This window comes from Topomyia yanbarensis, chromosome 1 (assembly GCF_030247195.1).
Source record: "Topomyia yanbarensis strain Yona2022 chromosome 1, ASM3024719v1, whole genome shotgun sequence".
Taxonomy (NCBI): Eukaryota; Metazoa; Arthropoda; class Insecta; order Diptera; family Culicidae; genus Topomyia; species Topomyia yanbarensis.
In genome coordinates, this window is record NC_080670.1 from 139061812 (window position 1) to 139074847 (window position 13036).

Sequence of the window (13036 nt, forward strand, 5' to 3'; positions counted from 1 at the left end):
TCTGAAAAATCATTTGGCATCCCTGCGCTAACACAAATATTTCATGTGTTTGCACTTTTGAAAATTCATGAAGTTCAAACAGCACAAATTTTTTTTTCGCATGGCGATTTGTTTGACGTACATGCCGGTTTGACTACATTTGACAAACAGTGTACTGATCCATCAAACTTGTTTTATTATGTTTGTCAAACAATATTAGGCGTAACGTCCGGTAACGCATTAATGCAAATATTTGATGAAAAAAGTTTGTTAAACAGTTGATCTCATGTACTGGCCTTGTCAAATTTGTTTGTCAAACACGTTTATTTGATCAAATTTTACTTCATCAAATATTTCACGTTATGACAAACAGTGTACTGGTAGCTTAAGGACCATAAAAGGAATTAGTAGAGCCTGGTGGAGCTAAAAGTCAACAATTGAACCAGTCTAGTGCACAGGCTAATTAAAATATATCTTCACTTTTGAGAGTGGTCGCTCATTCTGAAAGGTAAAGGTTTGTAATGCACTCAGGTTAGCACCCAGCGAACGCCTGGCTGAAGTCTACTTCCAGAAACGTTAATTGTAATGCTCTGTGGCTTTGTTAATTCTCATTTTTTGTCCGAAAATTAGACAGCTACATTGGTAGACTTAATGTATATAACATTACATATCAACAAAAGTCATTAAATGAAGAAGAAAATTATTTTTCCATAGTGCGCATCGGTAAAGTTCAAGTTTCTGGATGCAAAATATCATAACGATTTGTAGTGTTTTTTACGAAAATGTAAACAGGTCCTTGCTTGATTGACTTAAACTACAGGAATTAATATCTTCGATAGATAATCCAGCAAAAGGTTGAACGACTCAACTGATTCGATACAGATATCGACACAGATTTTTCAAAGAGTAAATACAGATGAAAAGATTTTTTAGGACAAAAATGCAGACTTAATTTTGGCAACCCTGGTGACAAAGTCTTCATGTACAGAAAGTTTTATTAAAATCTGAGAGGGTGCTGCCAACAATTGTTCGAGTTGGCGCGAAATTCTATAGCTTAATGCGCTAGCTTAGCTTATTTATATCTTTTACATATGCTCAGATATGAAAATAAACGAATATTAGTGGCTACCCGTTCGATCTCCAACTGCATCTTGGAAGTCATTAATTTCTATTTTGTTGTCATGCGCTCACGTTTTGCCTTTCTCAATAGAAAGGTATTGCCATTGCTCTGAAAACCGACTTTTTAACGGAGGGCCGAGTGACATATACCATTCGATTCAGCTCGTCGAGTTCGGCAAATGTCTGTGTGTGTATGTATGTATGTGTGTGTATGTGCGTCTGTGTGTGTACGCGAACACAATCTCACTCACTTTTCTCAGAGATGGCTGAACCGATTTTCACAAACTTAGTCCCAAATGAAAGTACCAACGTTCATATAGGCTGCTATTGAATTTCTAATGGATCCGACTTCCGGTTCCGGAATTACAGGGTGATGAGTACGATCACGTAGAAAATGTCGATTTTAATAAATTCTGCAATGAATGTATAATGGTGAAAATTTTTCCAAAATGTGACCACAACTGCCTCTAACAGCCATTCAAAGTCTCTTTGGTCACATTGGCCACCATCATCGGTTCCGGAAGACTCGGCGGAAGTATTCAAATTCAGAATAACAGTCACATCGGTTTTTCGGAGATGGCTAGACCGAATCAACTAAACTTAGTCTCAAATGAAAGATGTTGCGTCCCCGTAAAAGGCTATTAATTTTATCCCGAACCGACTTCCGGTTCCGGAGTTACGGGTTGTGGCGTGCGATCCCATAGCAAATTGTGATTCAAACCGATACTCCGATGAATGCGAAAAAGGTAAAAATTTCGCTAAAATGTCTTTCAAACAACTTAAATTTGCAGTTCTAGGTCACCGACGGCCAAACAAACTTTCGTTGACTACATTGACCACCATAGACGGTTCCGAAAGTGCCCGGGAAAAGCGGCCATCCTCCAAAACACGCAAACTCATATCAGTTTCTCGGAAATGGTTGGGCCGATTTTCACAAACTTAGCTATATTATCCCCACAGATGTCTATAAAATTTCGCACGGATCGCTTATACGGAAGCGATTCCGGAAATATAGACTGAACCGTCCGGTCACATATAAAATTCCCATATAAACCGGAACTCAAAATTTTTTTCAAGGGGGGGAACCCATAAAATTTCAGAAATCGAATTCGTATTTTTGATGCGTCGAGGTCCGAGGTGAAACGTCGAGATTTTATGATATCACGAAAAGTTTTACATTTCTTACAAAAGAAATGTATAGGATTCGCTCAAACTTTGAAAACTTTTTCCGAGGCCTGGAGGGCCGAGTCTCATATACCAATCGACTCAGCTCGACAAATTGAGACAATGTCTGTATGTGTATGTGTGTGTGTATGTATGTATGTACAAAATGTCATGTAATTATCGCAGCAATGGCTGAACCGATCTTAATGAAATTAGTTTCAAATGAAAGGCCTAACGTTGCCATTTGACACTATTATTTTTGATTTTCGATATGTTGTTTACTATCTGAGATATGGGCGATTTTGTCAAACCACAGCAGGTTTTTTGCAAATAACTTTCGAACAATACAATATTATACCACAAACTGCACAAAAATAAAATGCTAGTAAAAATACCTTTCTAACAAGCTATAGGTTGTCTAAATCCGTGCAAGAGGGGCGGAGATATTAAACATTTTGTATTTTTAGTCCTCGCTTACCAATTTCCACTAACTAAAAATGAGACCGTTTCATACAGAGTATTGCTTTACTGGTGTTTTAGGGGCAAAACTAAACCGATTTTGAATATCGGGGTATGAAAACACATCTACGCGATTCAAGAAATTCGAAGTTGAGAACATTTTGTGAATTACCTTTATAATAAATGAACTATTTCTCAAAAATCAATATATAAGTTCACTTCAAAGACAAAATAATGTGTTGATAAAGAAACAGTGAGTTCTAGTATTTATTCCTTGGATTAGGCATTGCGTTCAATTATGAGGTAAATGTTGGATGGTATATCAATACACAGATCAACAAGTAATTCACCTAGTAGTGAGATAAAAGATTGCTAATATAATTATACTTGTGGCGTCACCGAAAGAAAATCTATGTTTGAAGCCCAAAAATCTAGCGAAAATTTAGCTCTTTTGCAAGATTTAGGTTATACTGGTTATGGCGCAAAAATTACTACTTACATTATTTATGATAAGAATGTAAGAATCAATATATCATAATAATATATCTATAAAAATAATGTCACTGCATTAACCATCATTTGTCATTCCTCACACGCACCCCCCCCCCCCCTCCCATCTCTATCTATCTATCTCTCTCTCTCTCTCTCTCTCTCTCTCTCTCTCTCTCTCTCTCTCTCTCTCTCTCTCTCTCTCTCTCTCTCTCTCTCTCTCTCTCTCTCTCTTCTCTCTCTGTCTCTCTTCTATCGCATCTATCTAGCTATTTCTGTATCCATTTCTAAGTTGTGTGATAAGATCTTCTGCCAATCTGAAATATTTATTAATTGTAACTGCGAAGGTTTGAGAAAACAAAACTATTTTTTGTCTGCTGCTACATCAACTCAACTTTAATTCAATTGTATTCACTATAATTAAGGAAATTCATGGCTATATCAGAAAAATATTTGGCTTAACTGGGTAATATGAAAGTTTGACGAGGAAATATTCAAAATAGACATTTCACGTGCGATATTTAAACTATTCGTATCTCTATTGAATTTTGAATGAAATATATGCTCAAAGACTGAAAGCTGCAGCCAGCAGGATTGGACTTGCCATCAACGTTTCGAAGACAAAATACATGGGAGGAAGAGGTTCTAGAGACGACAATGTGAACCTCCCACCCGAGTTCGGATTGACGGTGACGAAATCGAGATGGTCGACGAATTCATGTATTTGGGCTCACTGGTAACCGACAACAATAATAACAGCAGAGAAATTCAGAGACGGATCTTAGCGGGAGATCGTGCCTACTTTGGACTCCAGAGGACGCTCCGGTCGAACAAAATTCGCCGCCGCACGAAGTTGATTATGTTCAAGACGCTGATTAGATCGGTGGTCCTCTACGGCCACGAGACCTGGACTATGCTCGTGGAGGACCAACGCGCCCTTGGAGTTTTCGAACGAAAGTTGTTGCGTACCATCTATGGTGGCGTGCAGATGGAAGACGGAACGTGGCGCAGGCGAATGAACCATGAGTTTTATCAGCTGCACATTCGTTGTATTGGGACGAACTTTCATGAAAAATAACGGATCAAAGACCAAAAATATCCACAAATTAGATCCAGGAAAAGAAGTCTCCCAAAGTACCCACTCTCGATGGGGGATGCAACTACAATGTGTCTTCTAACTTATCGTCGTCCATATTTGGATATACTGAGTAGTTTGAACCATTTCTTTTTCACAGTATTGGTCTGTATAGGACTTATTTATCCATATTTCCTGCACGAGAATTCCGAACGAAACAATATGAAAGCTATAAGGATGAATAGAAAGAGACTGCATTGCAATCAACTGAATGCACGGCTTTTATGCTATCGACATAGCCTAGACATTTCACACTATTTACTTCAATACATATAAAAACTTTGAAATATCTACCTGTCTCATTCACGAATCGCTTTCTCCCTGTCGTTCTCTGTTTAAGGGGCTTGAAAGCATAAGTGACCTTGTCTCATTTTACTATATTCAATTGAGCGTTAAAATACTGGACCAGTAAATTCTATTCTGTACATAAATCTTTTTTTCGGGAATATGTGGCCAAAAAGTAAACTTCGAATTCGTCAAGTAAAGAAGCATGAAAACAAAAAGAATAAAACCAAAAAAAGATGGAAGCCTTAGAAAGTCCATTGCATATCTATTAGCCTTTTCTCAGAAGATGGGATTTTCAAAAACATTTCAATACTTTCTGATGCAATGGTTCTCAAATTCGTACAATCCGGTTTTTTCATTTTCTTTATTCAAAAATGTTTTTGGCTTCAAATATATGACCATTTTATTTTAATGAATTATTTCATTCCGCATCTTTTTATTCGTTTTGTTCATCTGCGTTCATTTTACTTATTTTATTCGTTTCATTTTTTGGATTCACTCTGATCAGTTTATTCTTTTTGTGCATTTTACTCATATCATTCATTGTTTTCATTGTATGCATTTTATTCATTTTTTCCAGTTTATTCATTTTGTTCAGTTTCTTCATTTTAATAATCTGACTACTTTTTCAGTTTTAATCATTTCATCCAAATAATTTATTTGATTCAATTTATTTCTTTATATTAATTTATAACCTTTTACCATTGTTGAATTTTTCATTTTAATCAATGCATTTAATTCTGCTCATTTTCTTCTTTTTATTCATTTTATCACATCAGCTCATTTTGTTTATTTGATTCGTTTGTTTTATTTATGCATTTCATTTAGTTTTTACTTCATTCATTTTGTTCATCCATTCTTTTTATTCATTTGATCCATTTCATTAATTTGATTCTTTGTATTCACTGGATGAATTAAATCAATTTGATTCATTTAATTCATTTGATTCTTTTAATTAATTTAATTAATTTGATTCATGTGATTCATTTGATTCATTTGATTCATTTGATAGATTTGATTGATTTGATTGATTTGATTGATTTGATTGATTTGATTGATTTGATTGATTTGATTGGTTTGATTGATTTGATTGATTTGATTGATTTGATTGATTTGATTGATTTGATTGATTTGATTGATTTGATTGATTTGATTGATTTGATTGATTTGATTGATTTGATTGATTTGATTGATTTGATTGATTTGATTGATTTGATTGATTTGACTGATTTGATTGATTTGATTGACTTGATTGATTTGATTGATTTGATTGATTTGATTGATTTGATTGATTTGATTGATTTGATTGATTTGATTGATTTGATTGATTTGATTGATTTGATTGATTTGATTGATTTGATTGATTTGATTGATTTGATTGATTTGATTGATTTGATTCATTTGATTTATTTGATTCATTTGATTCATTTAATTCATTTGATTGATTTGATTGATTTGATTGATTTGATTCATTTGATTCAAATTATTCATATCTTTAATTTTATGCATTTCATGTTCAGTCATTCGTTTTATTTCATTCAATTTGTTAGTATGAGTCAATTTATTCTATTAATCTTATAACTATTTTTAATATAATCTTAATTTTTATGTAATAACCTAATCTAATTTGAATCGTGTATATTATAATTTTGATTTCCATTAATTATTCTACTCATTTTGAATATAAAAACCTATTGTTTCATTTTTTGCTTTACTTTTTTATTTCGGTTGCTTTGATTTCTATAATTTATTCAGTTTATTCGTGCAAGACTAGAAACTGTTTTCATCCCACCTCTAGTTGGGTGCCTACTTCTCGTGAGTTCTGCAAACTAATCCAATAGTGAAATGTGTAAGAAATGTCTCATCTCACTGCTAGGTGGATTAAATCGTTTTTTTTTAAGATCGACTTTTTGGGACTTTACCGATTTCGCACCTTTTCTCAGTTCAATATTACCGTGGCTGTTTTTTCTATTGCAAAATTTTAGAACTCGAATAATGATTTCTTTTCTTGTACATTTGTCATGTCATGTATATTAATAAAATATAATAAATGCATTTGAAAGCTTTTAATGAATATAAACAACGCAAACATTCTCGTGTTCATGATTGAGAAAGGCACAATTGCACCGCTAGGTGGATTAAAACAGGTTTTTATTATTATTGCTACACTCATACAGATAATGCGGATGTTATTCTCTGCTTCTTGCATTTACGGGAGACGAGAATGAAACCGCCTTCGTTGATGTTAGTTTCCACGTTGAAGGTCCGATTTTGTGATAGCTTTTGCCGTTTTCGTTGCTAATTGAACAGTAGATATAATTTTGTAACTTTTTTAATTCAGCTAACGGTAATATAGATTGTGAGTTGGATTTTATTTCCATAGACGAGTTTTCTCTAGCGGCTTCAGAGGAAGGTTTTTCGTAATATACTGTATGATCACAGAACTTATTTGCTCCACTTCTTGCTTCTACGAATCACTCGTTTCGATAGTTCACCAGTAAAAGTAAATCATTTAATACTCCAAGAGCACAATATCTAACATTGGCAAGTTAAGGAATTTGCTAAATTTTCTCTTATCAGTATTTGATACTGATTTTGCCCCAAAATTTTTGAGACCAAGTTTGGGCTAAGCTTTTTGCTCTGATAATAAGCGATAAACCTACACCACTAATCGTATTCAAATGAGTATCATACAAATAGTAGAACTAATTCGAATTCTTCGAAAAAAAATTTTTTTTGAAAACACTCGTATCAGTTATTAACACTAATTATTCATCAATCTGATTTTTTGTTGCTAAGTAATCGAGATGATCGAATAATAGTGGTCGATTAATCATATCAATCTATTAGCACGAATAAAATATTTGTTTACTGGTTAATCGATCAATCAAAAAAATCGGACATCCTTAGGAACAACTTATTTTTTAGTTTAAACTACTTTAAAGCTTTCCCTCCGATTATTTTTCATTGGTTGTTGTAAAATAGGTCACTTGGAACCATATCCGAAAAAAATTAACCCATATTTCGAAAAAAAAAAAGCCATGTAGACGAGCATTTGAAGTGGCCTTAAAAGGTATATTACAAACCGGTTTGTGCTTTTGGGAATGTTGCTCCAAACGAACTGGACTGAGAGCGAGAAGAACGGCATTCGATCAAAAGGAAAGGAAGGTCAACCGTTTTGTAATGCCTCAGGGCGACTTTACGAAAACTATAACACAATCACATCTGTCGGAATTCAACTGCAAATCGGCGACACTTACCTGCGTCAGTACTGTTCCAGATCCAGTATGTGACTGAAGTAGCATCGCGATTTGCGTATGGCTATTGCTTCTCAAATGCTACCCAGTAAAGTTCAGCCGGAAATGAACTGGAATTCTGGCTGGTTCCAGTTCGCATTCTGGCTCCAGTGACACAACCGATTCTAACTAGAAGCGAACTGGAACCAGTCAGAATTCCGGTCCAGTTCCGGCTGAGCTTAACTGGGATAAGAGCTTAGCTCAAACGTAATTCTTATCCGATCGACCGCGCCAGCTTGTTTACATCATTGGTATTGATACCAATTAATACAATTATCGCGCTTATAATAATAAAATCTCACATTGCGTGCGTCTGAAAGGTGCATTAAATATAAGGGAAGATGGGGTAAAACGCACCCCTAGCTTATATCGAGAACTGCTGAAAATTTCTAAAAAAGAGTAACACCAGTCGGAAGTCCGTCATAGTAAACGTACACTGTCAAAGTTTGATAACCGTACATAAATAGCAGCTCGAGAAATTAACAAAAATCAATAACGTGCTCTTCTCATGTACTTATTGTGGCTCGGGTAACAAGGATTTTCAGCTCTTATAAATGCTGTTTTACTGTTATATAAGTACATTCCAGTTATATCACTGAGAACTGACATACAAGTAATGTTTTCAACTTGTGTAAGAAATAAAACTGTCACTTTGAAATGACAACAGCAAGTAGCAACTTGCCACTGGCTGGCGCTTCGATCGGCCAGCAATCGCTATACGGGACTTGTGTGCGAACTTGGATACAATGGTGACTCACGCATGCGAACCTGTATGCGATAGTGATTTTCAACGTATTTTTATTTAAATGTTTACACAGGCTTTTCGGGAAAGTTTGTTCTAGCTTATATGTCTGTTCTCTGTGGTTATATTTATACTGTTGACCATTATTCTGTCGCACTATATATGAAAAATCTACTAAATAGTTCACTTTTTGCTAAGTTTATATCTCTGCTCCATCGGGGGCAAAATGCCCTCTTCTTTGATTTTGCTGATTTTTAACCTAAGGCTATTTAATGGCACACTTTTGTGAAATCCCGGCAGAAAACAAAACTACTAGTTTGTTCACCGAGCATTCTGCCCCGTTGTTTCGGTGCATCCTGCGCCTGCCCCGTTCTTGTAGTGCATTATGTCCCGTTGTTGTGGTGCATTTTGCCCCCGCACAGTTGCGTCTTGCCCCGCTTATTTTTCAAAAGGTAATTTTTATTGATTTTGAAGAATTGAATTATTTACATGTTTTTGAATATTTTGCAAAGCGTTATAATTGTGATTACAGAGGAAAATGTTGGCTTAACGATATCATTAATTAAATTCTCCCTATTGATGATCTATTGATGAGTAATGAATAATATTTCCTCAGGGGGTGCGTTTTACCCCATCCTCCCCTAGCCGTAGTTACTTCGCAAGCCGTTGTCAATAGAGCCACTAGACAATGATATAAACGAACGTAAGCGAACTATAGAAGTGATAGGCAGCCTCAATTGTAAATTTGGGTAGAGAATATTCTCTTTCAATGTTTGTTTATTTTTCTAGCAGCTGTGTACCTCTGTGAAGTTGGCCGGAAAATTCGCGGAAATTCGATAAACTAAATTTTAATCGTTTGGTGGTGATTGGTAGTCGGTTTTTAACGTTTGGTGGTGGGCGGGTAATTAATAAAAAAATATTAAAAAATTAACGTGAAGTTGGCCGGAATAAAATGAAACATCATTATTTCACTACCAAATCTATTCAGATCGATAGGAAATCGTTTGGTGGTCACGAATATGCAATTTTTTTGGTTTGGTGGTGAATAGTTAGTTAGTTATTCGCAAAAACAACAAATCGAAACTAACAACCAAGCATCTCCATTAAAATTCTTATTGGAGGAAGCGCATGGTGTTTCGTATTTTCAAAGCTTTACAACACGTGCTTTCACAAACTGTTTGTAATGCTAAATTTTCTTTATATTCAAAAGCATATATACCACCGTTGTTTGCATATTCATCCCGTTCCAATATCACAGAATATGTGTCAATTATGCGTTTCGTAAATTGACTGTCTACGCGAGGGTCAAAGGACTGAGTCGTGTTATTGCATCCGCGGTTATAACGTCCGAATGGAGTGCGTCGCAACGTATGGGACATTATGACGCACAGGCATGTATTATAATAACCGAAAGTAAGAATGTGTCAAAAGATCCGAAATCGTTCTTGTTGCAAGTCCGAAACGATACTGCGTCAGTATGTCTGGGATCCTATAATGCATATAAATGTTATGATGTAAAGTTATTGTGTTGCAAGGTCTGGGAATAAATGGCAAACTCATAGTTTCGAATGTAATGTTACATAAGAACTGCGTAATAACACGGGGATGTTTCATAAAGTCTGTGACGTTATGAAAACGAATATGCGTCATGAAGTGCTGGACTGTATGGCACATATGATTTAAGGATCGTATTTCGTTATCAAAATCCTGGACACTGTATCGTACTTTTACACAGCAATAAATATGAATTTTATGTTAGACGTCATTCCAAACTTGATACAAATTACCAAACCATTATTCACAAAATGACGAGACTTGCATGCGCAGTTGCATAAAATTCCAATTATTTTCATTTAAAGTAAAACTGCGAGATTTTAGAAATAAAGCGATATGGTAAATCAAATCAATCGTTAAACTATATCATTTTTTATGATCGTATATATCAGGGTTACACTGAGCGACTATATTCGTAAATCTGGCACATATAGGTTTCGTTCAAACACAAATATAAGCAATTCTCCAGGTAAAGTTTCTATTTTAATTGCGAGTATTTTATAAATACCACGAAACGACTTTGGGAGGCTTAGTACGAATCGGGCTTATTAATCGAACGATTTTTTTGATGGAATATTTAAGAAAGTTTCTAATATTGTGCTAGAGAGCGCCATTTTGAAACAAATGTATTCCAAATAATTAGATTTTTGTTAGTAATAACACTTAATTAAAACAAGTAAATTATCATTTTTATGGATCCACTGTATAGTATCTTTCATCATATATCTTTCTTTAAGTGAGACTATCAACGATGTTTGCTTAATCGGTGTCTGAATTGTAAAATATGCGTTGGTCAAATTCGGACCTGATACGAGATCGCAAAAAAACCGTTTGAGGGGATAGTGTGCGAAATCGGTCAAGCTTTCAAGAAAACATTAGTTATTGCAAATCGATTGACAGATTTCAATGTTACACTTCAAAAAATTATGAATCTTATCGTTGACGTAATTTCAAACATGACACAATTTAGCAAAACGTAATTCACGAAGTGACGAAATATAACCGTGTTCCATTTAATCTTACATGAAAGCTGTATTTTTCATGCGCAGTGCTATAAAATTAAACTTGTCAACATTTAAAACAATCACCGTATGTGGAGTAAGATTTCGTGATTTAGGAAAGTCATCATCATGTAAAATGAAAATCGAACATAAAACTATGTCATTTTTATTCTCGAATATGTCAGGGTCAGGTGATGAAAATACACACGATTTTTTTAGGTATGTAGCTCGTAACTCCATTTTTAGATGATTTGGGTCAGCTCCTACTTTTATTGTATATTTACTATAAAGTTTCACATATCGAAGAGAACTTTTCATTTCCGGACCAATTGATCAGACTTTCGCAAAAAAAACAAATATATTAAAATCTGTTGACATGGTCGAATCACTCAGTCCCCCTACAAATTGTTTGTATGTATTCAGATGAAATTGTTATTTAAATTAATTGATTGTTAATTCAAATCTACTTAATAAATAATTAGATTGTTTGATGAAATGCACGAAAAACTTCGTTATATCTATCGTTCGTAATATACACGAGAAATGTTTGGGTATTTTATCAAAGAATTCGTACAATTAACGAAATCGATTCATTATCGACCAACGAAATTTTTGTTGTACTATTTACGAGCTACTACTACTAAACTAACTTCAAAACTCAATTTTGATAAATTTTACGATAGAGTTTTCGTGAACATTACGAATAACATTCACACTATTAGCGCAAAAGATTCGGAGTCGACCCATTTTTTCTTCAAATGATCTTATTGCAAACCATGGAAATAGTTTTAACAATAATTATTAACTGGCCCATTCTAGTACCAAAAAAATAGTAAGCATTTTCCGATACAATCTATTTTTGCTATTCTCATATAGAAAGGCTATGCAATTGCATAATTTATTGAACTAAATTTTAATCGATTGCTGGTTGTTTGGTGGTGATTGGTAGTCTGTTTTTAACGTTTAGTAGTCAGCGGTTAATTAATAAAAAATATTAAAAAATTAACGTGAAGTTGGCCGGAATAAAATGAAACATCATTATTTCACTACCAAATCTATTCAGATCGATATGAAATCGTTTGGTGGTCACGAATATGCAATTTTTTTGGTTTGGTGGTGAATAGTTAGTTAGTTATTCGCAAAAACAACAAAGCGAAACTAACAACCAAGCATCTCCATTGAAATCCTTATCGGTGGAAGCGCATGGTGTTTCGTATTTTCAAAGTTTTACAACACGTGCTTTCACAAACTGTTTGTAATGTTAAATTTTCTTTATATTCAAAAGCATATATACCGGCGTTGTTTGTATATTCGTCCCATCCCAATATCACAGAATATGTGCCAATTATGCGTTCCGTAAATTGACTGTCTATGCGAGGGAAAGGACTGAGTCGTGTCATTTCATCCGCGGTCATAACGTCCGAATGGAGTGCGTCGCAACGTACGGGACATTATGACGCACAAGCATGTATTATAATATCCGAAAGTAAGAATGCGTCAAAAGATCCGAAATCGTTCTTGTTGCAAGTTCGATACGATACTGAGTCAGTATGTCCGGGACACCTCTGTGAAGTTGGCCGGAAAATTCGCGGAAATTCGATAAACTAAATTTTAATCGTTTGGGGGTCGTTTGGTGGTGATTGGTAGTCGGTTTTTAATGTTTGGTGGTGGGCGGGTAATTAATAAAAAATATTAAAAAATTAACGTGAAGTTGGCCGGAATAAAATGAAACATCATTATTTCACTACCAAATCTATTCAGATCGATAGGAAATCGTTTGGTGGTCACGAATATGCAATTTTTTTGGTTTGGT

The 13036-nt window shown here is 34.7% G+C and overlaps 1 protein-coding gene across 2 annotated transcripts in view; it reads right to left on the bottom strand.

Moving 5' to 3' along the window:
- The window catches only part of LOC131693498 (glutathione S-transferase 1-1), a 132664-nt gene extending 124683 nt beyond the window's left edge, over nucleotides 1-7981 (bottom strand). The window contains exon 1 of one of the 2 annotated variants that reach the window (XM_058981642.1): nucleotides 7891-7981. In XM_058981642.1, coding sequence (XP_058837625.1) covers nucleotides 7891-7935 — 45 coding nt within the window. In that variant the 5' untranslated portion in view covers nucleotides 7936-7981. The remainder of the gene's footprint in view (nucleotides 1-7890) is intronic. The other variant, XM_058981480.1, reaches the window with a different exon arrangement.
- Between the last annotated feature and the right edge of the window lie 5055 nt (nucleotides 7982-13036).